The sequence below is a fragment of the Scyliorhinus torazame genome, chromosome 12 (genome assembly GCF_047496885.1).
Source record: "Scyliorhinus torazame isolate Kashiwa2021f chromosome 12, sScyTor2.1, whole genome shotgun sequence".
In the NCBI taxonomy this organism is placed as follows: domain Eukaryota; kingdom Metazoa; phylum Chordata; class Chondrichthyes; order Carcharhiniformes; family Scyliorhinidae; genus Scyliorhinus; species Scyliorhinus torazame.
In genome coordinates, this window is record NC_092718.1 from 19,044,467 (window position 1) to 19,070,954 (window position 26,488).

At 46.1% G+C, this 26,488-nt stretch overlaps 1 protein-coding gene across 1 annotated transcript in view; it reads right to left on the reverse strand.

Annotated features, from left to right (window-relative positions):
* Positions 1-26,488, reverse strand: part of LOC140387413 (A-kinase anchor protein 13-like) — a 478,070-nt gene that overhangs the window by 87,308 nt on the left and 364,274 nt on the right. Inside the window, 3 exon segments of the mRNA XM_072470498.1 lie at positions 15,273-15,417; positions 24,445-24,580; positions 26,238-26,274. Of these exon segments, the coding sequence (XP_072326599.1) occupies positions 15,273-15,417; positions 24,445-24,580; positions 26,238-26,274 (318 nt within the window).

Sequence of the window (26,488 nt, forward strand, 5' to 3'; positions counted from 1 at the left end):
TGACGAGCTGCGCCAGTTCCTGCTCAGCAAGGGCATAGCCTCAAGCAGGACGACCAGCTACAACCCCCGGGGGAACGGGCAAGTAGAGAGGGAGAACGGCACGGTCTGGAAGGCCGTCCTACTGGCCCTACGGTCCAGGGACCTCCCAGTTTCACGGTGGCAGGAGGTCCTCCCGGACGCTCTCCACTCCATCCGGTCGTTATTATGTACGAGCACTAATCAAACGCCTCATGAGCGTCTCCTTGTTTTCCCTAGGAGGTCCTCCTCTGGAACGTCGCTGCCGACCTGGCTGGCGGCCCCAGGACCCATCCTGCTCCGAAAGCATGTGCGGGCACATAAGGCGGACCCGTTGGTCGAAAGGGTTCACCTCCTCCACGCGAACCCCCAGTACGCCTACGTGGAGTACCCTGACGGCCGACAGGACATGGTCTCCCTACGGGATCTGGCGCCCGCCGGCAACACGCACCCCCCCCCCGACATCATCAACCCAACCCCCCCCCTTCCTGCCACCGCCGCACCCCGCGACCGCCCCCTTCCCAGGAGGATCGGTCCCCCTCCCCTCAGCACCGACCAAGAATAAAGCCCAAGCTGAAACCGTAAGGCTCCTGGAGGCGACGACAACGGTACAAGCACCACCACCACCGGGGCCGAGGCGATCGACACGGACGACCAGACCACCCGACCGACTCGTGGCGTCGATCTAAAACTAAATATGGACTTTCACAAGAACATTTTGCTTTTCTTCCCATACCCTCTGTAAATAGTTGCAACAGGACAAAATTGTACAATACTGTATTGCCTTGCGAATGTTTTTTTTTCTTTTCCTCCCAGGACCAGCCCTGTAAACCCTTACCACCATACGAAGCATCACCCCGCCGGGTTCATTTTTGACAAGGGGTGAATGTGGTAGTATGTATTGGGGGTCATGTGGGACTGGAAGCCCTACTGTCATTGGCTGACAGATCCCGGGTCCTGGTTGGCCGTTGACCTCTAGCTCCGCCCTGAAGGCGGAGTATAAGAAGCCGGAGTCTTCCCCCGCAGGCCAGTTTACTATCGAGCTGCGGGGGAACAGACACGCTTAATAAAGCCTCATCGACTTCACTCTATTCGTCTCACGGAGTCTTTGTGCGCTACAACTTGGAAGAGAAATCCCTACTGCTTTTCAAATAGTGGCAGGGAAACTTCACAACCACCTGATTCAACAGACTGCGCCTTGAATTAGTGTCTCACAGGAGGATAGCATTTTAGGTGAGAGGCTGTCGGCCTAAATTACATGCTGAAATCCTGCAATGGGGCTCTAAAATCACAACTTTGAAACGCGTTGAGGTCTATCAACTGGGCTAAGCTAACATATGATGTCTTGCTGCAATTGTACAGTGGGGGGGGGGGAAGAGAGAGAGAGAGAGAGAGAGAGCCATTTAAGATAGAGATGGGGCAGCAAGGGTGCACTGTGGTTAGCAATGTTGCTTCACAGCTTCAGGGTCCCAAGTTCAATTCCCGCCGTGGGTCACTGTCTGCGCGGAGTCTGCACATTCTCCCTGTGTCTACGCCGGTTTCCTCCCAGTCTAAAGATATGCAGGTTAAGTGGATTGGCCATGCTAAATTGCCCTTAGTGTCCAAAAAAAAAGGTGAGGTGGGGTTACTAGGTTACAGGGACAGGGTGGAGGTGTGGGCTTAGGTAGGGTGCTCTTTCCAAGGGCTGGCGCAGACTTGATGGGCCAAATGGCCTCCTTCTGCACTGTAAATTCTATGCTTCTATGAGGAGAAATTTCTTCACCCAGAGAGTGGTGAGCCTGTGGAATTCTCTACCACTGTAAGCAGTTGAGGCCAAAACATTGTATGTTTTCAAGAAGGAATTAGATTTTGCTCTTGGGGCTAAAGAGATCAAAGGATATGCGGGGAAAGCAAAAAGATTTCTGAGTTGGATGACCAGCTATGATCATAGGAATGGCAGGACAGGCTCGAATGGACTACTTTTGCTCCTATGTCCAATAGGAGGGGCGGGGGGGGGGGGGGGGCAACCTCCAATTTCTCTCTACCTCAGTCATAACTTTTCTTGTCCCCCCGCTATAGTGAATACTACAATTTTTTTCCCTTTTTCCAGACTTTCCTCTCTCAGAACATACAGTGCAGAAGGAGGCCATTCGGCCCATCGAGTCTGCACCGACCCACTTAAGCCCTCACTTCCACCCTATCCCCGTAACCCAATAACCCCTCCTAACCTTTTTGGACATTAAGGGCGATTTATCACGGCCAATCCACCTAACCTGCACATCTTTGGACTGTGGGAGGAAACCGGAGCACCCGGAGGAAACCCACGCAGACACGGGGAGAACGTGCCGACTCCGCACAGACAGTGACCCAAGCCGGGAATCGAACGTGGGACCCTGGCGCCGTGAAGCCACAGTGCTATCCGCTTGTGCTACCGTGCTGCAAGTATTTCTGCCTTGCATGTTCCTGGTGGTAAAAAAACAAAATGAATGAACTATTCAACCAAATTATTTTCCAGCAACTTGCTCAGTCTCTCCCTCAGCCTTCCCTTCCTTCCACAATCCATAGCTCTCCGAATCCTAAAATTGACGCCACTTCATTTATCTCTCTTCAAAACAAAACCATGTTTGTTCAGGCACAAGAAAGATCACACTCCACAAACACACACTTGCTATACGTAAAAAGGTAATTCAAGGCTATGGATCAAAACACTGTACAGCTTCCCACTCCCTCTCAGAATGATAGTTGTGCAGACTAAACACAGACAGTATGAAGCTTCAAGAGATGCCGTAACGCTAAGCACCATGAGCACAATGTCTGGGGACTTGAGTCATGGTAATTCTACCATGTTCAGTAATATTCTGAACCGTCACCCAATTATTGGACCCGTAAACCTTTAACACAAGGATGGGATTTTGATGCTCTGTCCGACAAACCTAATTGAAAATATATAAACGATTCCAATTTTCTGCTAACTCTTCTCCTTTGAAACCTAACTAGGGTCATATGTGGAGTAAACCCAGACTTGGGCGGGCACATAATGAGAAAAAAAAATCTCTGCAGCTTAGAAATGAGAGTCTGCTCACATAAGTACTCCATTGAAAAAGGCAGCACGATTAAAAGCCAAACTGGTTTGTGTCTGGCATTCAATTGGAATTACTGAAACTCTGCTGTCTGGTTCACACCTGGATGGATGGTCAACTGAGACGCATTTAAAGAGTTTGTGGACTTGACCAGATCAGGGAACTAAATGCTTTTTTTTTTTTTTACTTTGTTGTTTGTGGGTCATAAGGCTGGATTTTTGTATAAAGTCATCCTGCATCGACATTTTTGCAGTATCTTCTTATCTAACTCATCATTTTCCGAACAAAGTTGTTAATCGGGCTGCATAAAGGAAACAAACTCCGTTTAAAAAGAAAACTCGGAAGTCAGCTCAGAAACATTGCAGGGGAAAAAAGGAGCTTCTGCCATTCCAAGATGTTTCCAAGCAATTAACACTGCTGTCTCTTGAACCGTGCCATAAGCAGACAAATTGGCTGCTAATTACATGCAGGAAACACTGATGTCAACCCACAAAGTCCAAAAGTTGAAGGGAGTGCACAAATATTGGCCCAGATTATGCTGCACGAATAACAGGGAGACAGTCAGAGAGGGGGAAGCTGGCAGCAATTTCTGGTGTCTGCACATTTGCAGTTAAATGCAGGAAGATGGATGCTGCCGTCAGCAACACTGCGGCTCCACTGGGTATGTCATTTCTGTTTGTATCGAAAGCTGCATAAAAATCACTAATGGAATAAACGTAGGGTAATTACCCACTGGTTTCATATGATGAAAAGTTAGGGTGATTGAGTTTTTAATGGTGTGGGAAAGGATAATTACTCAACAACATTTCTGGCCCTGAAAAATATATATATGTATTTATATTTTTTACAAGTGTGGAGCATGATTCCCCAAGAAAATTAGTGCTGCAGATTTAAACAAAAAAGAAAAATCACTTGTTTGAGTGTTTCTCTTTTTGGTCTCTCCTTTAGTCCTATGTGTATGTCGCAATCATTAGTCCACTTCCTGTGTAATGATGCACATGCAATTTACAGCTCCAGTTTTTCACTCTTGGCTGTATGTCTCAACGAGGGATCTTCGAACCTCCCTGCTCCTTGGCCGCCTCAGTAACACCCCAGATCCCCTGTAGAGCGGGCCACACCGGATGAGACACCTGGGTTGGAATTCTCCAGCCGCTCGCTGGCAACGGGATTCTCTGGAAATGCCGCCGGCGTACCCGCACCTGCTGGTTTCCCGGCGGCGCGGGGTGGCTTCAATGGCAAACGGCGCACTGCCTCCTGCTGCCAAGAATTCTGCAAAAAGTCTGTGTAACTCCACGCTTGCAGCAAAATCTAGGCCGAAATGAAGCAAACACCATATTTACATGCAAGTCTAGAATTGCTAACCAATGTTCAACTTAAGAACATTAATCACAAGATAAAATTAAAGCTTCAATGTTCCAGCCTGACACACCAGGGCTTAATTTTATGTCAGTAAATTTTTCAGGCCGATCACTACCACTTGTGGAAAATATTATTTCATGTTTATGCTATAACCGTAGCTTCACATGTCAGATCCAGGGCAACTAAAGAAGCACAAATACAGATATATTCCATTAAAAAATGTAAACTGTCTGTTTAAAACAACTCAAGGGAACTTTAACCATAACACCACACACCCAAATTTCAAGAACCACTGCACATGGATGAAAACAGATTGGACGGGATTCTCTGATCCATCGCGTTTCCCGACGGAGTCAACATGGCCTCAGGATCAGCAATTCTGGCCCCTACAGGGGGCCAGCATGGCACTGGAGCGACCCACGCTGCTCCAGCTGCTGATCCCAGCATCAACTGGGCGCCGCGGGGTCCGCGCATGCGCAGTGGCACCGGCGCCAATGCGCGCATGCACAGTGGCTCCCTACTCCGTGCCGGCCCCGAAGAAATATGGCCCCCAGCCAGAGAGGCCGGCCCGCCGATTGGTGGGCCCCGATCGCGGGCCAGGCCACAGTGGAGGCCCCCCTAGTGTCGGACCCACCCTCCGCCCCTCCCAGACCTTTCCACGCAGAGGTCCCGCTGGGTAAGACCAGGTTAGAACGGCGCCGGTGGGACTCAGGTTTTTTGGTACGGCCGCTCGGCCCATCCCATGCAGAGAATCAGCAGGGGGGGGTAGAGCGGCTTCTGACCGGCGCCGCGCTGACGCCAATTCTCCACTCTGCGGAGAATCGCGTCCCGGCGTCGCGCAATTCGCGCCGGTCACCACGATTCTCCGGCACAGCCCTGGGCTGAGAGAATCCCGCCCATTAGTGTGGTTGCTTTGGGGGCAAATCGGAGTGGGAAACTTGCCAGGTTCCCAGGCAAACCCATTTTCTCCCTGCATTAAAAAATAAATTTCAATTTTGGTTCATAATCTCCTCTTCCTTCCCAATGCTAGCACAGTAGCCGTGAACCCAAACTGCTGTACCAAAATCAACTTTGATGAATAATGTTCTTACGTTGCAGGCTAGGCGCAGTGTGACCGAAATTAAGACCAGTGGTCCAGGAACAGGAGGAGGTCATTCAGTGTTGCAAGCTCAGTAATTCAATTAGATTCAGGATCAGAATCTGTACCTGAACTCGATTTATTCAATTGCACTTTAACTTCTCAATGAAAGTGGCTCCTGTCATAAATGTTGGGAGGCTGAACAAAGCATCATAGGTATCTTAAACATGGGCTGCCTTACATTAAACACACATACACACACAAAACTCCTCTGCTTCCATAGAGGCAACGGCTGTTTCGGTCAGTAAGACAGGTGATACCTCACCGCTGTCTCCCACACCTCCCAACAGATTCTCGTATCACAAGGGAAGCTGGACTGTAAACCAACTCAATGTGCAAATCCTAAGCCATTCTGGCCAAACAATATCTCAATGTTTTCCAGGAGGGGGACAGGGCAATCTGGAGTAGGAAATGAGAAAAGGTGAATTGGAAGAAGGACCAGAAATATGTTCAAAGAAAATTCCATTCGCCAATGATGAAAAATTGATAACAGTGGAGTTGGGCGCAGCTATAACAATAGCACAGTGGGTAGCACTGTTGCTTCACAGCACCAGGGTCCCAGGCATGATTCCCAGCTTGGGTCACCGTCTGTGCGGAGTCTGCACGTTCTCCCCGTATCTGTGTGGGTTTCCTCCGGGTGCTCCGGTTTCCTCCCACAAATCCCGAAAGACGTGCTTGTTAGGTGAATTGGACATTCTGAATTCTCCCTCAGTGTACCCGAACAGGCGCCGGAATATGGCGACTAGGGGATTTTCACAGTAACTTCATTGCAGTGTTAATGTAACAATAAAGATTATTATTATAAAATAGCAAAATATACACCAAGGAGTGATGAGGATAGTCTGGGATATGTATACACTGGATGAGACTTCATGCAGACAACAGGCATCAAGACGCTCACAAACTAGAGATAGTCTGAACTCTTTGATGTCTGTGGTTAAACAGCTGCTGTGAAGAATTAAAAAAGGACAGACTTGCTGCTTGGGCACCAAATGTATCCCATGTGATCGGGACCGAATGTGTCACGAGCTTCACATAACAATTAATTGCACAAGTGGTGAAAGAGTAACCAAAACAAACACACTTAAAAAAAAAAAAATTAAACGTGCTTAATTTAAATGGGGACAATCACAGGCACAGATTAGGCTCCAACATCCTGACCCTGGTTTCTCCAAGTTTTTGTTTTTTTCCTCTCCTCTGCTGAAGGCATCGTCTCTTGCTGGTTTGCAGATTAACAAGTGGCGGCACTGCATGGGGTCCGTGCGTTGTTGGCAAGGCCAGCATTTATTGCCCATCCCTAATTACCCCATAGCAGGTGGCGGTGAGTCACCTACATGTGAGTGAGTTGGTGGGTCTAGAGTCACATGAAAGCCAGACCAGCTAAGGATTGCAGGTGTAAAGCTGAATCAAATGGCTTATAATGATCATGAAACCACCGAATTGCTACAATTAATGGTGGGACTTGCACTCATGACTCTGAAACATAGTCCGGGTCTCTGGATTACTGGTCCATTAACTAACTGTCCCATATGGCATGGTAGCACAGTGGTTAGCATTGTTGCTTCACAACGCTAGGTTCCCAGGTTAGATTCCCGGCTTGGGTCACTGACTGTGCGGAGTCTGAACGTTCTCCCCGTGTCTGCGTGGGTTTCCTCGGGGTGCTCCGGTTTCCTCCCACAAGTCTCAAAAGACGTGCTGTTAGATGAATTGGACATTCCGAATTCTCTCTCAGTGTACCCGAACAGGCTGTGGAGTGTGACGACTCGGGGCTTTTCACAGTAACTTCATTGCAGTGTTAACGTAAGCCTACTTGTGACACTAATAAAGATTATTATCACATGTATTCATTGCTGGCTTAATGTCCCTGAATTTCTCTCTGGGGACCTCTCAGGGAAATTGGGCTTCCCTAATTGGTGTAGACACTGGGCCATGAATTAACAATGGGCAGAAAATCTAGGCTCTACTGTGTGCCTTAGGCACTTGAACAGGAGATTGAAAGGTGCCTGACATTCACAAGATGTATCTTAGCCTGGGATAGAGAGGAGAATGTAAAGAGACATTTGAAAGGCACAGAATAAAGACAAATCATGCAGTACAGTTGTTTTTTTAATACAGATTACAGTATTGTAGTTTGCAAAGATCTCCCACATTGGAAACTGAAATAGAAATAAACCATTCAGCCCATCAAACCTGTTCCGCCATTCCGTAAGATCATGGCCGATATGATTGTGTCCTCAATTCCATTTTCCTGCCTGTTCCCCATAACCCTCAACTTAATTGATTTGGCAAAGATAGAATGACGCTGGACTTACTAGATGATCAAAAATCTGTCCATCTCAGCCTTGAATGCATTCAGTGACTCTGCCTCTGCTGACCTCAGTGGGAGAGAATTCCAAAAGCTGGCAACCCCCCAAAGAAGAAATCTCTCCACATCCACACCTGAAGTTGGAGACCCATTATTCTGAAATTATGTCCCGTACTTCTGGATTCCTTCCCAAGGGGAGCCATCCTCTCAGCATCTACCCTGTAACACCCTCTCACAATCTTACAAGTTTCAATTAGACCACCTCCTACTTTACTAAATTCCAATAAGTACAGGCCCAGCCTGCTCAACCTTTCCTCATAAGACAATCACTTCATCCCAGGGATCAACCTAGTGAACTTTCTCTGAACTGCCGTCATTGCAAGTGTAACCCGCTTTTAATACGGAGACCAAAACTGTTCACGGAAAACTGTAGGTGGTGGTCTAGCCAATGCCCTGTAAAGCTGTAGCAAGACTTCCCTACTTTTATCCTCCATCCCCTTGCAATAACACCCAACATTCTACTTGCCCTCCTAAATACTTGCTGCACCTCTATCTTGGTGGCTTGTGTTTCATGTACAAAGACACTCATAGAACATAGAACATAGAACAATACAGCGCAGTACAGGCCCTTCGGCCCACGATGTTGCACCGAAACAAAAGCCATCTAACCTACACTATACATTATCATCCATATGTTTATCCAATAAACTTTTAAATGCCCTCAATGTTGGCGAGTTCACTACTGTAGCAGGTAGGGCATTCCACGGCCTCACTACTCTTTGCGTAAAGAACCTACCTCTGACCTCTGTCCTATATCTATTACCCCTCAGTTTAAAGTTATGTCCCCTCGTGCCAGCCATATCCATCCGCGGGAGAAGGCTCTCACTGTCCACCCTATCCAACCCTCTGATCATTTTGTATGCCTCTATTAAGTCTCCTCTTAACCTTCTTCTCTCTAACGAAAACAACCTCAAGTCCATCAGCCTTTCCTCATAAGATTTTCCCTCCATACCAGGCAACATCCTGGTAAATCTCCTCTGCACCCGTTCCAAAGCCTCCACGTCCTTCCTATAATGCGGTGACCAGAACTGTACGCAATATTCCAAATGCGGCCGTACCAGAGTTCTGTACAGCTGCAACATGACCTCCTGACTCCGGAACTCAATCCCTCTACCAATAAAGGCCAACACTCCACAGGCCTTCTTCACCACCCTATCAACCTGGGTGGCAACTTTCAGGGATCTATGTACATGGACACCTAGATCCCTCTGCTCATCCACACTTTCAAGAACTTTTCCATTAGCCAAATATTCCACATTCCTGTTTTTCCTTCCAAAGTGAATCACCTCACACTTCTCTACATTAAACTCCATTTGCCACCTCTCAGCCCAGCACTGCAGCTTATCTATATCCCTCTGTAACCTGCTACTTCCTTCCACACTATCGACAACACCACCGACTTTAGTATCGTCTGCAAATTTACTCACCCACCCTTCTGCGCCTTCCTCTAGGTCATTGATAAAAATGACAAACAGCAACGGCCCCAGAACAGATCCTTGTGGTACTCCACTTGTGACAGAACTCCATTCTGAACATTTCCCATCAACCACCACCCTCTGTCTTCTTTCAGCTAGCCAATTTCTGATCCACATCTCTAAATCACCCTCAATCCCCAGCCTCCGTATTTTCTGCAATAGCCTACCGTGGGGAACCTTATCAAACGCTTTGCTGAAATCCATATACACATCAACTGCTCTACCCTCATCTACCTGTTCAGTCACCTTCTCAAAGAACTCGATAAGGTTGGTGAGGCATGACCTATCCTTCACAAAGCCATGCTGACTATCCCTGATCATATTATTATGTGCAGGTACTCAGATCCTTCTGTACCACAGCACCCCGCAGTCGCTCTCCATCTAAACACTACTTTGTTTTTCTATTCTTCCTATGAAAGTGGACAAGCTCACACTTTCCGACATTATTCTGCATCTGCCAAAACTCTGCCCAATCATCTCCGTCCCAGCAGACTCCTTGGGCAGATCTTTGAGCCCTGGCTGGGGACAGAATCAAAAAGAGCTGGGACCTAAAAATAGCTCTGCCATCCCAGCCTGCCGATTCCCCCTACTCCATCCCGCCTCTGTCATTTTTTTGTTGTTGCACACAGCAGAGAGTTGACACACTCTACTGAAGCCAATGAAAGGAGGCTGAATGAAATTTCGCCGTTGACCTTCAGGTCTCAAGTAGGTGGTGGGGGCCAGTTAAGTTCTGGGAGATGGCCTCTTGATGACAGACTGGTCAAGGCTCGTGTCCAGGCAGATTTAGGGGCTCACCTTACCTGATACGAGTCAATTTGCAGGTCAAATAAACATCTGCATGAAGATGGAGGCTGGGTGGGTTTGGCACATGTATACAAACCCCACCTCGGTCCCCTGCCCTGGAGGAAAAATGCTTGCTTTCTCACCTGCACCCAACCCTTCATGTCATGTAGACTTGTCAACATGGAATTAAAGAGATTCCCAAAGCCTCAACCAAATCTGAGACACGTGTACGCTACAAGAAAGAGGAACTGAATTGCCCCATGCACATTTCACAATCAAGCTTCGGGACATTGCCACAAAAACCACAACCTGATCAAAACACTCACCATGGATATTAATTCAATAAATCAATCAGCTGTGAAAAATATCAAAGGGGCAGCACCTGAAGAGTATTACACAGCACAAGGGGCGCTGCTCAGTTCACAGGGGTCTGACACTGTACCTCAAATTAAAACTATGGTGATCTTCACAGTTTTCCATTCACAAGCTCAGCACAGATTAGAAAGTTAATTCCACTCATCTAGCTTCATTTATCTGGAAAAATCCTGCACTGGCCCTGACACCATCCAATGGGCTTTTAAATAATGCCAAGGATATTTTGGTTTCAACTCTCCACATTCATTCAATGCATTGATCGCTCCAAAAATCTTGGATCAAAGTCTGAAATTTGTCTTTCCCTAATTTTATTCAGTGCCATTTGTCTGGTTGCAGTTTAACTTACACAGTTCCGTGTTTACTGTCTCGATATGGATCATTTATTTATATTCCTCAAAGTTCCTCTCTGTATCCTCTTTTCACTTGGAATTGGATATGGAACTTCACAAAAATGTTTTTGTGTTTAGTCGTTGGGCGGTTTTCATTTGAAATACACTCCGCCAAATCCACATAATTCTAATTGCAGATCCAAGCCACAATCATTAATCCTTAAATGCAGATATCAGTAAAGAGAGCAGCTGGGGAAGTGGGAAGATAACACCCCATCATTTAAACTGCATAGTTTGGGCTTAATACTGACCTTAAGTGATCACTCCCCAATCAGATTTTGGTTACAAAATAATTCAACAAGAATCTTAGTGCAGGTACAGTGTCTCAAAACCTTGGGTTGGGCAGTTTGAGCCACTGGAACCTTGGGTCAAGCCAGGTAAGGTAGGGTCATAGATTGCTTGCGAGCGTGGGAATAAGCAAACGTTAAAGGGGATAACTAGTCAGGTGCCACACCGTGGCAATGCAGCACCGAGGCGAATCGTCCGGCAAAGTTACGGCCTTTCTTTATTTTACTTTATTTGTTCGGTTTCCACTGTTTGCAATGTTCCTCACTGGCCGGGATTATAGAATTATAGAATTTACCGTACCATACCATCTTTCAGATCAGATGTTCAACTGTGGCCCCATCTCCCCTCACAGATTGGCTTAAATGATCCCATGGCATAATTTTGGTGCAAGAAGTCTTTGGGGCAGCACGGTTGCATTGTGGGTAGCACAATTGCTTCACAGCTCCAGGGTCCCAGGTTTGATTCCGGCTTGGGTCACTGTCTGTGCGGAGTCTGCACATCCTCCCCGTGTGTGCGTGGGTTTCCTCCGGGTGCTCCGGTTTCCTCCCACAGTCCAAAGATGTGCAGGTTAGGTGGATTGGCCATGATAAATTGCCCTTAGTGTCCAAAATTGCCCTTAGTGTTGGGTGGGGTTACTGGGTTATGGGGATAGGGTGGAGGTGTTGACCTTGGGTAGGGTGCTCTTTCCAAGAGCCAGTGCAGACTCGATGGGCTGAATGGCCTCCTTCTGCACTTAAATTCTATGAAAACACCAGGTTAAGTCCAACAGGTTTGTTTGGAATCACTAGCTGATGAAGGAGCTGCGCTCCGAAAGTTAGTGATTCCAAACAAAGCTGTTGGACTTCATAGAATTTACAGTGCAGAAGGAGGCCATTCGGCCCATCGGGTCTACACCGACTCTTGGAAAGAGCACCCTACTTAAGCCCACAGCTCTACCCTATCCCTGTAACCCAGTAACCCTATCTAACCCAAGGGCAATTTAACATGGCCAATCCACCTAACCTGCACATCTTTGGATCGTGGGAGGAAACCGGAGCACCCGGAGGGAACCCACACAGACACGGGGAGAACGTGCAGACTCCGCACAGACAGTGACCCAAGCCAGGAATCGAACCTGGGACCCTGGAGCTGTGAAGCCATAATGCTAACCACTATGCTACTGTGCTGCCCCAACCTGGTGTTGTAAGACTTTTTACTGTTAACCCTCATACCCTAGTCAATATTTATCCCATAATCAACATCTCAAAAATAGATTTTAAGGTCATTATCCCATTGTTTTTTGTGGAAGCTTTGTGTGCGCAAGTTGTCTGCTGTGTTTCCTACATTACAACAATGACTGCACCTGAAAGTACTTCATCAGCTGTGAAGCACTTTGGGATGTCTTGTGGTGGTAGAGGACTCTACATAAATGCAAGTCTTTTGTTTTGTGTGGAGACAATATTCAACGCTTCACTCACGGTGGGGTGAATAGGGAACAGGAGGCTGGCAAGGACGTGTTATATTATTGATATTTGCTCAGAAACCTCTTTGCATTTTGATGTTCCTTCAAAGTGTTCAACTTTGTTATGCCACAACTGTCAGTGACACTGGTGTATAAATAGGAAACTAAAGCCACAGACTAGGAGGAGGGGGAAACAGAGAGAAAGTATGTAAAACATGAAAACATTTAACTCTGTCTCTTGCATCGACCTCAGCTTTCAGCTCTTTAATCGTCTTTGTCTTGATTCCCGGTGTGCTATTCTGTCCTCAACGTATCTGTTCAGTGTTTATGTTATCCTTATCTCTCTCCCTAGATTATCTCCCTACAATAGACAAGAAGAAAGGACTCTGTGCAAAGCTCATTTGCTTAATCCTGCTCAGAGGTTGCAAAGAGCAGCACCCTCCTGTGCTCAGGTTAGCACAACTGTCCCCGAGATGGATTCACCGACATATCCCAATCAGAATTCAAAAAATTAATGACACTCTAAGAAGTTCCTCCTCATCTCGGTCTTAAATGGGAGACCGCTTATTCTGAAACTGTGCCTCCAAGTTCTAGATTCCCCTACGAGGGGAAGCAACAAATTCAGGAGAGGGGCATGCAGTATACACCAAGGACTGAAGGGTGTGAAATGCGAAGTGTACATGTTGGGAAGGAGAGGCTATAAACTATTCCTTGTACATATAGCTCTGTGAGAAATTATACACTGTATGCTACTTTTTAAAAATAAATTTAGAATACCCAATTATTTTTTTTCCAATTAAGGGGCAATTTAGTGTGGCCAATCCACCTAACCTACACATCTTTGGGTTGTGGGGGCGAAACCCACACAGACACGGGGAGAATGTGGAAACTCCACACGCAGAGTGACTCGGGCCGGGATTTGAATCCGGGTCTTCAGTGCCATAGTCCCAGTACTAACCACTGCACCACCGTGCTGCCCTCACTGTATGCATCTTAATCAAAAAAAGTCATAAGACTTACAACACCATGTTAAAGTCCAACAGGTTTATTTGGAATTATGAGCTTTCGGAGGTGGCCTGAGGAAGGAGCAGCGCTCTGAAAGCTAGTGATTCGAAACAAACCTGTTGGACTTTAACCTGGTGTTGTAAGACTTCTTAATGTGCCCACCCCAGTCCAACGCTGGCATCTCCACATCAAAAAAAGTGATGGGGTGAGGGATTAATGTATCATGGCCGACTACATACACCCACAAAGAGCAGAATGCTAGCCAATGACACCAGTTTATTAAAAGTCACAATATCTCCAAGACTAACTCTGTTACAGCTGGGCTGAACTAATCAGTCACCAGCTTGCTCCTCGGTTAGAGTCAGCAACCTGTGTGTAAAATAAAATGCCATTCCATGGGTTGCTCACAGACTTATCCTCTATTTATATCTTTCATTTAAAATTAATTTGAGTAAAGATGCTTAAAAAAAAATGAGAGAGAGCAGTGCACTGTGCCACACAGAACATTTACACTCTTGGGTTACAGTTCAAAGCACTAGTACAATGCACAATACACAATATATGTACGCATGCACATGGAGAGACAGATAGTTCTGCACATTTGGTAGGAATACCCAATGATAGACCCAGACCTGACTCTCACACCCGCCACTTTTACTTTTGTCTCTCTTCCCTTTACAACAACTTGCATTTATTTAGTGCCCAGCACATAACAAAACACCCCAAGAATCTTCACAGGGGTGTTACCAAATAAAAATTGGACGGCCGATGAGATTTATAATCAAAAGCGCGATCAAACAGGCAGGTTTTCAGGAGCGGCGCAGAAGGATAGAGAGGTGGAGAGGGAATTTCAGAGTTCCAGGCCTAGGCAGCTGAAAACACGGTCGACAGTATGCTTGTGCAAATAAAATCAGATTGGCTCATTGGAGGAGTGCAGCGGCTCGGGGGTTACCTGAGGAGTGTGCAGGGAGGGGGAAGGGGTGGGGACATGGAGGGATTTGAAAGGAAGGAAGAGAAATTTTTAATTCAATCTCAACCATATCACGATGCTACTCATGGACCCTGTATGAAAATGAAACACAATGGCCTTTTATATTGACTGCAGTCATCATCTTTCTTATAGTTGACGTAGACATAGAGCAACACCCATCATTTTACATCAGCTGCTTAAGGCAGATAATTGGGTCAGGAGTCGCTGTTACACCTCCTTTGTATTTGAGTCCTTATTCGTTCCTGGGTCAGCTCTGAGTGACCACCATTGCACAGTGGGGAGTTTTTCATTCTCCATTTGAGTATCAAGTATCTGCATCTAACACGGAGGATCGCAGCCAGGGATGTTCTACGTCGGGTTCAGAGTTCATTGGAAAAAGATTCGGTTTTCCAAGTTGAAATTACATTGTTGCGAAGGTTAGCCACACGGGATCAGAGGGGCTTCAAGCAGTGAGGGGACAACACTAAAACATGACACCATCAGCATGAAGCATTGGAAAGAGGTTATGGAAATTATTACGTCACATTAAGTACACATTAGATTAATTACTCACACCAAAACTCAAAGAGACTGCAACCCAGGTACTTACTGGTACAGAGGTATGCCTCTCGGCTGGTGATAGCTTTGTTACACTGGTGACATTGTGGAGCACGAAATGCTAAGATTGCAGTAAAAACGTGTCCGTTTACAGTTTTCTTGTCCTTTACTTCCTTCTCTTTTGTTTTCTCTTTCTCCTAAAATAAAGGGATAACATTAGTGACACAGGTAAAGTGATTGTAAATTTCTCATTACGGTAGAAATGTACTTCCGTTCCCTGTGATTGCTGCATCAGTACCATGTTTTGCGACAGTATTCCCTGCCTGCATTAACTGCTACTATCATCTCTGCGGATGTTTGGCATAAGATCGCCTACCAGCAAGTCTCAAGTAACCAAACCAGTTAAAATCTCATTTATATTAAAAATTCCTTCTAGAGGTGCTGCCACAGTTGACATTTCCAATTTCTACAACCGAGTGGTCTGTTAGGCTCCTTAAGAGGCGGTAAAGGGGTGGCACAGTGGTTAGCACTGCCACCTCTCAGTTCCAGGGTCCCAGGTTCAATTCTGGCTTCGGGTGACTGTGTGGAGTTAGCACTTTCTCCCCGTGTCTGGGTTGGTTTGCTCCGGGTGCTCCGGTTTCCTCCCGCAGTCCCAAGATGTACAGGTTAGGTGGATTGGCCATGCTAAATTGCCCCTTAGTGCTCAAAAGATTAGGTGGGGTTACTGGGATAGGGTGGAGGTATGGGTTTAAGTGCTCTTTCCAAGGGCCAGTCCAGATTCGATGGGCCGAATAGCTTCCTTCTGCACCGTAAATTCTATGATTCTATGAAAGAAGTCAACCACTTTGGGGTAGGTTTGAAATCACTCACAGGCCAGGCAGACCAGGTTAGGATGCCAGACATCCTACCCTCTTGGACATTAGTCTATCATTTGGATCTTCACATCTAGATTCTCTGAAAACAGAATTCAAACCCTTAAACCCCCATGGTGAACTGTAAACTCCATTTCCGGAGGATTAGCTCAGGATTTAACCGGACTACAAGTCCAGGATCACAACCACTGCTTTGTCAACTGCAGCCCTTGGGCAAAGTCCCAGAGCCCATACAATTGGGTACAACAAATGTGGGAAACTGAACCAAGAAATCAGGAGCAGTGGCTATATGATGCTGGGCCTTGACTTTAAAAACCCGAAGGTCATATGAGAAAGGCAAAATTCAGAGAAGTTTTAGTTTTCAGGCCTTGTGAAAGGATGATTCAGAAGTAAGGGACAAACGACAGAGAAGTAAGCAGAGTTTTGCCAGCTTTAAAAGTTGCAAAACGTTATTAATTAAAACACTTAGTGATTCTGAAAGTGAGTTGAATTGGGTTTCATCAATCCAACACATTACAACTTCAAGATAATTGATACATTGACCTCCTTAATGTCTGTAAAGGCAGGGCCTGTCCAGCACAGTAAATAAACGCATTGCTCAAATGGAAATGACAGGAAATTAATCGACGGGATGTATACACTCTTTAACTAGTTGATTTTCACAGGACAATGTGATGATCAAATTCTCGGAAGGGTTACCACCAGATGGTAGACAAACAGTCTGAAAAAGAGTAGAACCCTGCATCATGCTTACTGTACATTTCAGTTTGCATTGAATTCGAAATCCTCATTCCCAGTTACAAATCTCCTCACTCACTCTACGTCTGCAAACCACAAGGTCTAGTTCTTGTGCTCGTACTATGGGAGACGGTGGAGGTAAACAGCCTGGTAATCCCACAACTGCAGCTGGTGGAATTTGAATTCAATAAATAAAACTCTGGAATTGAAAGCTAGTCCCAGTGATGGCGACCATGAAACTATTATCAATTGCTATAAAAACCCATCTGGTTCACTAACACCTTTTAAAGAAGGAAATATTTCTGTCCTAACCTGGCCTGGCCTCCATGTGACTCCAGACCCACAGCAATGTGGTTGACTCTTACGTTCCCCCTGCAATGGCCTAGCAAGCCACTCAGTTCAAGGGCAATTAGGGATGGGCAACAAATGCTGGCCTTGCCAACACCCACATCACACAAAATAATACATTTTTAAAAAGTTCTCTGCTGTTAACTTCTTGTACATGTCCCCATCACCCTTTTGTCTCGATGAGCCAGCCTAACTATAGCCTACTTCCTTACCCACCCTGATCTCTGTTCAGCATCCCCAGCTGACTTGATACTACCCTCCACAACTTCCTCCCGAGCTGCTTCTCTGAAGCCTCCTTCTGCCATCTCTCCTAACTGCTGGGTCACGATTCCCCTCTATGGAGGACCCTGGGATGTTAACCATACTAGTTCCGAGAAAACAAGTAATCTCAACACTGAACGAAGGCTAAACCAGGCTTCCTGCCAATCAACCTCCTCCCCCTTGCTGACTGTGCAAACATCTGCTGCAACATCCCCAAACCATCTCTCAAAACTCTTCCTTACCCACGTGCTACGGAAGCTGTTCCCGTGTTTATTTGCAAAGTCAACAGAGGCACAGTGGAGCTGTGTTTGTTGTAACAAGTTAGCAGCCGCAAGAAAACAAGCAGAATTTGTCCAGAGAGTTGAATGTTCTTCAGTGTCATGGAACAGGGAGCCCCCCCACGAGCATAAATTTGTGTATGAAGGCAACCTTGTATAGATACAAACTGCCAAGAGTATTCAATAGGACACAGGTTCAAACCGATAAAGGCAGATTTTGAAGTGACATCTGACGTTCACACACACTGATCAAAACTTGCCACAAGTATCTTGGATTTTTAAAATAAATAGATGTGGGTAATGGGGACGGGGGCCCTCCAGGCTCAATTAACTCTAAGGTGGGCCGAGTGGCCTTTTCCATCCACAATTACCTTGTAGAAGGGGTGGGGGCGGGAGATTTCTGCTGAGGACAATGGTCCACTTTGAATCATATCTCAGTTTTAATTCGGTCAGCCAAGAGGATGGAAAACGTAAATAAACAGAAAATGCTGGAAACACGCAGCAGAGCTGGCAGCGTCTGTGGAGAGAGAAATGGCGTCAACAGTTTAAGTCTGTGGCCTTTCATCAGAAGTTCTGATCAATGGTCACAGAGCTTAACCACAACTGTTTCTTTTTTCACAGATGCTGCCAGTTCTGCACCATATTTTCAGCTTTCTGTTTTTCCCCCTTCAGTTTTCCACCATCCAGGGTATTTGGTTTCTGTCGGAAATAGTCTTGATTGTTTCCACTGCCTCCAATGGCCAACTGAGGGGACCCATACAAAGTTGGGTGTTTAACGGGCAGAGACATTGCTGCCTTACCCAGCGAGCAGGCCAGCGGGTGCTTTCCTGAATGTAACACAAGAGGAGGTACTTGGGGAGTGATCTATACACCAGCGAGCTCAGACTGGGCATGATTTCAGGGTGATGATTCAGCAATGCTTTGAATCAGGATGAGCAATAATCCCTTTCCTGCAACGCTCATCCTGAGCTGTCTTGATCCTCAGAACCAAAACCCAAGTAGAGCCAAAACTCCCCAATGTAGTAAGTTATTCGAACAGAAAAGCATAACACAGGAATTAATGGCACACCTCATCCTCACCACGAGACGTCCTGCGGTTAATGCGATCTTTTAAACGTTGCTCTTTGCCCAAGATCTCCAATTCCTTCTATAAACCGGAACTATTCCCAAAGCACCACCAATTTCCAGTGTTACATCTGACCCGTGCCTCAATAATTTATCTGCGCACAGTTAGAATCCCAACTGGCCCCTTTTCCCTGCTAATTATCCTATATATTGCCTTGCTTTATGCCATCACTTAAGCTTAATGCAAGGCAGCTGTCTTTGCTGTTTCATAAACAAATACTTGGATTCAATTTAATGTTATGAATATTTTTGTTTTCACCAACTTCTTGGACTCGGTGTAAAACAAAATGAAATTCGACTTTACTGGAACGCAACCAAACTGCAGATTAAGTTAAGAATCTTTTTGCTCTTCTGCTCGCCTGTTTCCATCAAAAACTTAAATCTCTCTCAATATTCACAACACTACGGCTTCAACTGCATTAACAAGGAACAGAAACTAAGACATGTGCAAAGGATTTTTAAAAAAACGCTGAAAAGTTAAGACACTAAGATTGAAGATGGGAGTCTATTACAACAGATCGTAAACAGGAAACCAGGCAAAGGCAGCCAACACGATGACTTTAACAGCCGTGAATCTTTAAGCTCTCGTGTCCCGAGCACACACACGGTATAGTACAAGACCCGTTACCTACCAATTTGAATGGACTCGACTGCGGTATATAAAATCTAAGCCACGACATAACTCAGTTTGGAGAGAAGTCTGCTTTTCACATGCTGGTAACAGGAAAAAAAAATGGGCTGACTGTCTCAATTTTGGCCCATGACGTACAACCCAGTCAGAGGAAGTTGGGGTCGGGAGGAGGGGAGGGCTGGCCTTTTAAAGGGTCTCAGTCAGTAAGTTGTCTGGAAGCATTAATCTTTAAAGAAAAAAAAAAGCAACATTTCCTCTTCCTTTCATTTTAACCTAAAGCATTTTTCGTGCCTCGTAAAGGCTCTCCCACACATTTTTAAAAAATGACCGTACATCTTAACTTCTAAATCGAACTGAAAACTAAACTTTGGGTGACACTTCCGTTTGACAAATAAAACTAACTGCCTCCCACTGAATTCCTGAACCTTTCACCGTCTGTGTCCTGTGGTTAGCCTGAAATGGTTAATGTGATAACATTAAAACCATTTTAGAATTCATTTACCTATTTGCTTTCAACCTGCTAAATGAAGATAGTGACTGGGGAATAGAGCTACCGGGGTGCAATTAAAAGTACTATTTAGTGCAGCAAATCAACATGTGCTTATGTAAAGTTATCTTTCTTTTCAAAACATCCACAAATCACTTGGGTGCTTTTGGCTGAGGGAGGGGGCGCACTGCTTTGCAGCCTCCGCATGGCCTCCTACTGGCACCAATCCACCACCAAATGTCTGGAGGCACAACAACAAAAACCATTTATATAGCACCTTTAACACAGTAATAACTACATCGTTGCTTCATAGGAGCGTTATTTAACAGGATTTTACATGGAGCTGCACAGGAAGGTGTTGGTTCGAATTACTAAACATTTGGTGAAGAGGTAGGCTTTAAGAATGATTTTATGAGAGGAGGGAGAGAGGCAGAGAGATTTATGGAGGGAATTTGAGAGTTTACAAACCCCCCCCCCCTTGGTGGTTTAAGGTGTGGTTGCCAATAACAGGAAGATGAAAATTTGGGATGTGCAAGAGCCACTGTCAGGGTCCTTCCCGTTTATTCCCCCATTTCCCCTTTCTTTTATTTTGTCGCTCTTATTTTGATCCATGGATGATTAATGGACATGCCTCTTTAAGGCAAGCAGCCTGCAACTTAAATTCAAGAAGAATAATGCAGAGGTTATAGGGCAGAACGTTGCTAGTCTGTGCTGGTTTGAACTGGAGCTGCAGGCTTTTCAGCACCAGCGAGGGAGATGAGGTTGGCACTCGGTTCGATTGATTGGCTAGTGGCCAATGTAATGGCCGAGAAGGCTGTGGTCTGCCCGGTAACAGGAGGTGATTGGATACTACCCCACTGGAATGCTTTTCCGAGTCCCAAGGTTTCAGTTTCAATTCTGGCAGCTCGGAGACAGGACTTTGCTGACTCTCCGCAGAAAAGGCAGATGCGAACCGACTAACTCTCTCTCCAGAAAGCCTCGGTGAGGGCCATCTCTCCCCAGAGAAGCTGCGAATATTGCATTTCTATACTACAGAGAACCTGAGTGAATGAATCTACAATGAAGGCCATTACAGGCTGCAAAAGAAAGACTTCAACCTGCAAGTGTGCTTTGATGAACAGTATGCTGAAAAAAACATAATCTGGAACAAAGATTCTTTTTCCTTTCACTTGCGATTTTTACCCCTTTCCACCCCTCTGTGTTTATCGGCCGTGTGTGTGCGCGCGTGTATATTTACAGGTGGTGGGGGCAATTTAAAGTGGGGACGGTGAGGGCAAGTTAAAGTGGGAATTAGTTAGTTAATAGTTAACCATTTGCTGAATACTCCATTTTAGGTCTTGGTATAAATAAGCAGTAATTGTGTTTCCATTTACAAACCCGGTGACTGCAATTATTGGCCAAAACCTTTGGGTATTTTTATAAGAACTATTGGTTAATTTACTGGTGTTGTGAATCCGGGATACGTAGGGTTGGAATTGACCGTGGGTGCCGTAACACCACACAGAGGAACACAATATGGGAGGGCTGTCGGGCTGAAGGAGTTTATGGAGATCGGGCCAAGTGAGATTATGCAGGGACTTGAGAATCAGGAATATGAACTTGAAATTTCACTGGAGCAGGAGTCAATGTGGGTCAGCAAGCACAGTGGTGATGGGCAACGCCGAGATGGTAAGATTGTAGAGGTTTGGATGAGCATGTGAACATGGGAGGCTGGCAAGGGGAGCATACATGGGCTTGGCCAAGCTTTACTTGGCTTTCAATTTTCCCTTTTCCCCACCAAAGCAGTGTCTGTCCTCTGCTCGCTATTCCTGTACAGACAGGACACATTACCCAGGGAAAACACAGCTGTATACCCTATAGTTTTATGGTGCAACAGGAAACAAAAATAAGGGGTCAGGTAGAGATGGGGAGAGGTTTTTTTTAATCTCCCAGAGCGTCGAGAGTCTTTGGAACTCTCTTCCTCAAAAGATAGTGGTAGGAAAGTATTTTAATATTTTTAAGGCAAAGCTAGGGAGATTAACAAGAGGGTGAAAGATTTTCAGGGGAATGTGGAGTTGAAGTTAGTGTCAGATCAGCCATGATCTTATTAAATGACAGAGCAGCCACAATCATAAAATTTACAGTGCAGGAGGCCATTCAGCCCATCGAGTCTACACCGGCCCCTGAAAGAGCACCCGCCCAAGCCCACACCTCCACCCTATCCCCATAACCCAGCAACCCCACCCAACTTTTGAACACTACGGGGCAATTTAGCGTGACCAATCCACCTAACCCGCACATCTTTGGACTGTGGGAGGAACCCCCGGAGGAAACCCACACAGACACGGGAAGTGCAAGCTCGGCCCAGACAGTGACCCAAGCCAGGAATCGAACCGGGCTCCCTGGCGCCATGAAGCAACAGTGCTAACCACTGTGCTACACTGGTTACCGTAGGGGCCCATTGGTCTACTGTCGCTCCTAATTCAAATGTGCATAAGTACATGTGTACATTTCGTTCAGGAATCTGGAAGAATTCCCCAAGTACCTTGTCAGATGGTGCCATGGGAAATTGTATGTCCACCTGGACAAGAAGGCAGATGGAATCCCCGTTTCAAGTCTTATCTGAAAGACAACAGCTCCAACAATGCAGCTCCCTGTCAATGCTACACGTTCATCTAGATCAGTCCTTGAACTAGGATGTGATCTATGACTTTCTGATTCAATGAGTGTGTCAGTACCGAGTCATGCTGGCATGCAGCCAGGCCAGAGCATCACTGCGCCGATTAACGAAACAGGTGCTTTGAAACTCAAAATGAGGTTGAATCGAACAGAAGGGCTGGAAACGAGGGACGAGAAGAGAAAACCAGGAAAGGCTCCTGTTGCTAATTGTTGGCTGCTAATTCCTGGCGCAAGTGCAGGTGCACGGCTATTCTGCTAGGGCAATGACTGGACTCAACTCTGAAGCCACAGCAGTCAACTTGCTTCCTGACACGCAATCTAGGCTCACAAATCATTAGTGATCTGTGAGCAAAAAACTGAAGATGTGCAGCACAGTTGAATCTGTATCCCCCCCCTCTGAGTGAGTGTTGCCAGGGATATAGGGAAGGAAATTGAGGGGTTGAGAAGGAATAATTGATCAGATTACCAGCTGGAGTATTTCCTGAAACTGCACAACTAGTGAGTATTCTGTAACCTTTTTCACATGTTCAGGAAATGACATACGTGACGTATCCTGATGATGGCTTCGCTCTGATGGTTTAAAATGTCCCCTGAATGCCTTAGTGCACGTTTACACCTTCTACGACCACTGACAGGGTTGTTAGTTCGATAGAACTCAGTTGGGGATTGCAAGTTGCACAGAACTGTGAAAATCCAACAAGTTCACAAAGTTACGAATGGTGTTGCTTCATATGATATCAGTTCCGTGTTAACAATCCTGTGCCGATGTCAATCTACAAAGCCCAGAAAAGCTTCCGGGGGTGGGGGGGAAAGAGTCTGGAAAAGCTGACAACTCAACCGCAACACTGATTTGAGGTCCAGATGACCAAAGATATACAGCACAGGTGATCATTCCGCCCACCTCACCCGAACCAAGAGTATCACAAAACCAATCCCACTGATCTGCTCTCTTCTCCCTAACCCTGAATCTCCCTCCACTTCAAAAGTTCAATTCATTTCCCTTTAAAAATGCTCCACACTCTACCTCAGGGAGAGTACATCAATCGGCACGGTAGCAGTGGTTAGCACTGTTGCTTCTCAGCGCCAGGGTCCCGGGTTCGATTCCCGATTCACTGTCTGTGAGGAGTCTGCACATCCTCCCCGTGTCTGCGCGGTTTCCTCCAACTGCTCCGGTTTCCTCCCACAGTCCAAAGATGTGCAGGTTAGGTGAATTGGCCATGCTAAATTGGCCATAATGTACAAAATCGTTAAGTGGGGTTACTGGGGTAGGGTGGAGGCGTGGGCTTAAATAGGGTGCTCTTTCCAAGGGCCGATGTAGACTCGATGGACCGAATGGCCTCCTTCGGCACTGTAAATTCTATGATTCTATGAAATCATTCCATGTCGAACCCTCAGTGCAGATATTTCTCCTAACGTCTCTGTGGCAATTTTTAATTAAAAACGTCATGTTCTTCCTTCTCAATCGTCTGTTTTGCTCCAGAAGGATTTAATCCAAGTACAGTAGACTTCAAACACATGCACACCCACACTCAAACCTTAAATGGATGCCCAATTCTCTTTCTGTGTCCCTATCAGAACTTTGCATATATTTTCATTATTTCTTTGTCTCTGTGCTCTATGCCTGTATATATAAAACCCAAGTGGTTACTTGCCCTTTTACCTGCACTTTAACCCTCAGGAAATGATGTATTTGAGTCCCAAGCTCTAAGGTTCACATTCGCATTCCTACCAAGTTCTCGCAGAATGTCTTAATCACCTGACCCGTCACTAACATATGGACAAAGACAGAAAAGGCTGGTGAGGTTAGCCACGTGGTCAGTACGTACTTTGTTCTTGTGTTTTCCACTAGACATTTTGTTTTTGAGGTAGCTGAAAGTTCGATACACTTTAGTGCTGCCTTTCCCCTCCAAATCCTTCCGCGTCGGACTTGGTGGCATTTGGCTGTAATCCTCTTCGGAAATGCTGTGCAATTCAAGCAAAAACAACTGGTTTGAAATGTGGTTTATGTTTTGGGTTTAAAACGTTTACTCAGGATTTTCTGTCCCAATTATTAAGAGTAACAAACAGTGGATCGTTGGGTGTGTGGGGTTTGGGGGACCTGGGGGTAGAGGGGAGTGGGGGGGGGGGGGGGGGTAGAGGGGAGTGGGGGGGGGGGTAGAGGGGAGTGGGGGGGAGGCAGTTGGGGGGGGGGGGAGGAGAGAGGGAATGCGAGGTAATGCATTTTGGAAGGTCTAATACAGGTAGGGAATACACAGTGAATGGCAGAACCCTCAAGAGTATTGACAGTCAGAGAGATCTAGGTGTATAGATCCACAGGTCACTGAAAGGGGCAACACAGGTGGAGAAGGTAGTCAAGAAGGCATACGGCATGCTTGCCTTCATTGGCCGGGGCATTGAGTATAAGAATTGGCAAGTCATGTTGCAGCTGTATAGAACCTTAGTTAGGCCACACTTGGAGTATAGTGTTCAATTCTGGTCGCCACACTACCAGAAGGATGTGGAGGCTTTAGAGAGGGTGCAGAAGAGATTTACCAGAATGTTGCCTGGTATGGAGGGCATTAGCTATGAGGAGCAGTTGAATAAACTCGGTTTGTTCTCACTGGAACGATGGAGGTTGAAGGGCGACCTGATAGAGGTCTACAAAATTATGAAGTCAGAGACTTTTTCCCAGTGTAGAGGGGTCAATTACTAGGGGGCATAGGTTTAAGGTGAGAGGGGCAAGGTTTAGAGTAGATGTACGAGGCAAGTTTTTTTACACAGAGGGTAGTGGGTGCCTGGAACTCGCTGCCCGAGGAGGTGGTGGAAGCAGGGTCGATAGTGACTTTTACGGGGCATCTTGACAAATACATGAATAGGATGGGAATAGAGGGATACGGACCCTGGAAGTGTAGAAGGCTTTAGTTCAGACAGGCAGCATGGTCGGCACGGGCTTGGAGGGCCGGAGGGCCTGTTCCTGGGCTGTACTTTTCTCTGTTCTGTTTGTTGAGCAAGAAGCTGACTTAAGGTGGTGCCAGACTAAGTTCCCAGTTGGCGTTAGGTACTAAGCACACAAACGGATCGGTGCCAGCTTCAATCTCTATCTGAATTTAATCAGCTAGGACTGCAGAAGAGCTTGAGGCCCTACAACTGGTTTCAATGCCCTCAGTTGGGTCAGCGTACAATACTGGCAGCAAGAAGCCAGTATGCCAATGTGATCCCCAATGATCCTTGCTGGAAATCGTGCAAACACCTGTGCGGGTGGAGACTATTGAACGGTGTTGAATTGAATGAGAATGTGGAGGAGGTTCAATCATGGCAATCAACCGTGAATTGGATCATTCTCTGAAGAGAAAAGATGAGCAGGGTTATGGGGAAAAGGCAGGTGAGTGGGTTTAGTGAGCTACTCCCACAGAGCCAGCATGGAAATGGTGGGCTGAATGGCCTCCTTCTGAGGTGCGATTGTTCTATGACCGACATTTCCTCCATTCTTCACACAGGAAGAATGCCCGACAAACGGCAGCACGTTCAAGGACAGGAGAAGAAAAGATTTGCTGGAAGTTGAGCCAGTTTCCCGGGCCAAATAAGTTACCGAAAAAGAAAACTAAGCCTCACTTGCTAACAATGAATTTGAGTCACTTACCTTGGACCAAGGGAGTTACTGGTGGATAATCTGAAACCTAGGGAGAAAAATAGTTAAAATTAGAAAGAAGTAATATTGGGGAAAATGCTGGAATTTGATGATTGTTAAGACTCAAAGAAAAGACATAGAGATGCGAGAGCTGGGACAACTGAAATGGCCAGCTCTGAGCCAATGCTTGCGTACACAGTGAGTGGTTACACCCCAACGTTACTGTAGAGGACAAGTTTACACAGATAATGGGGGCATAATAG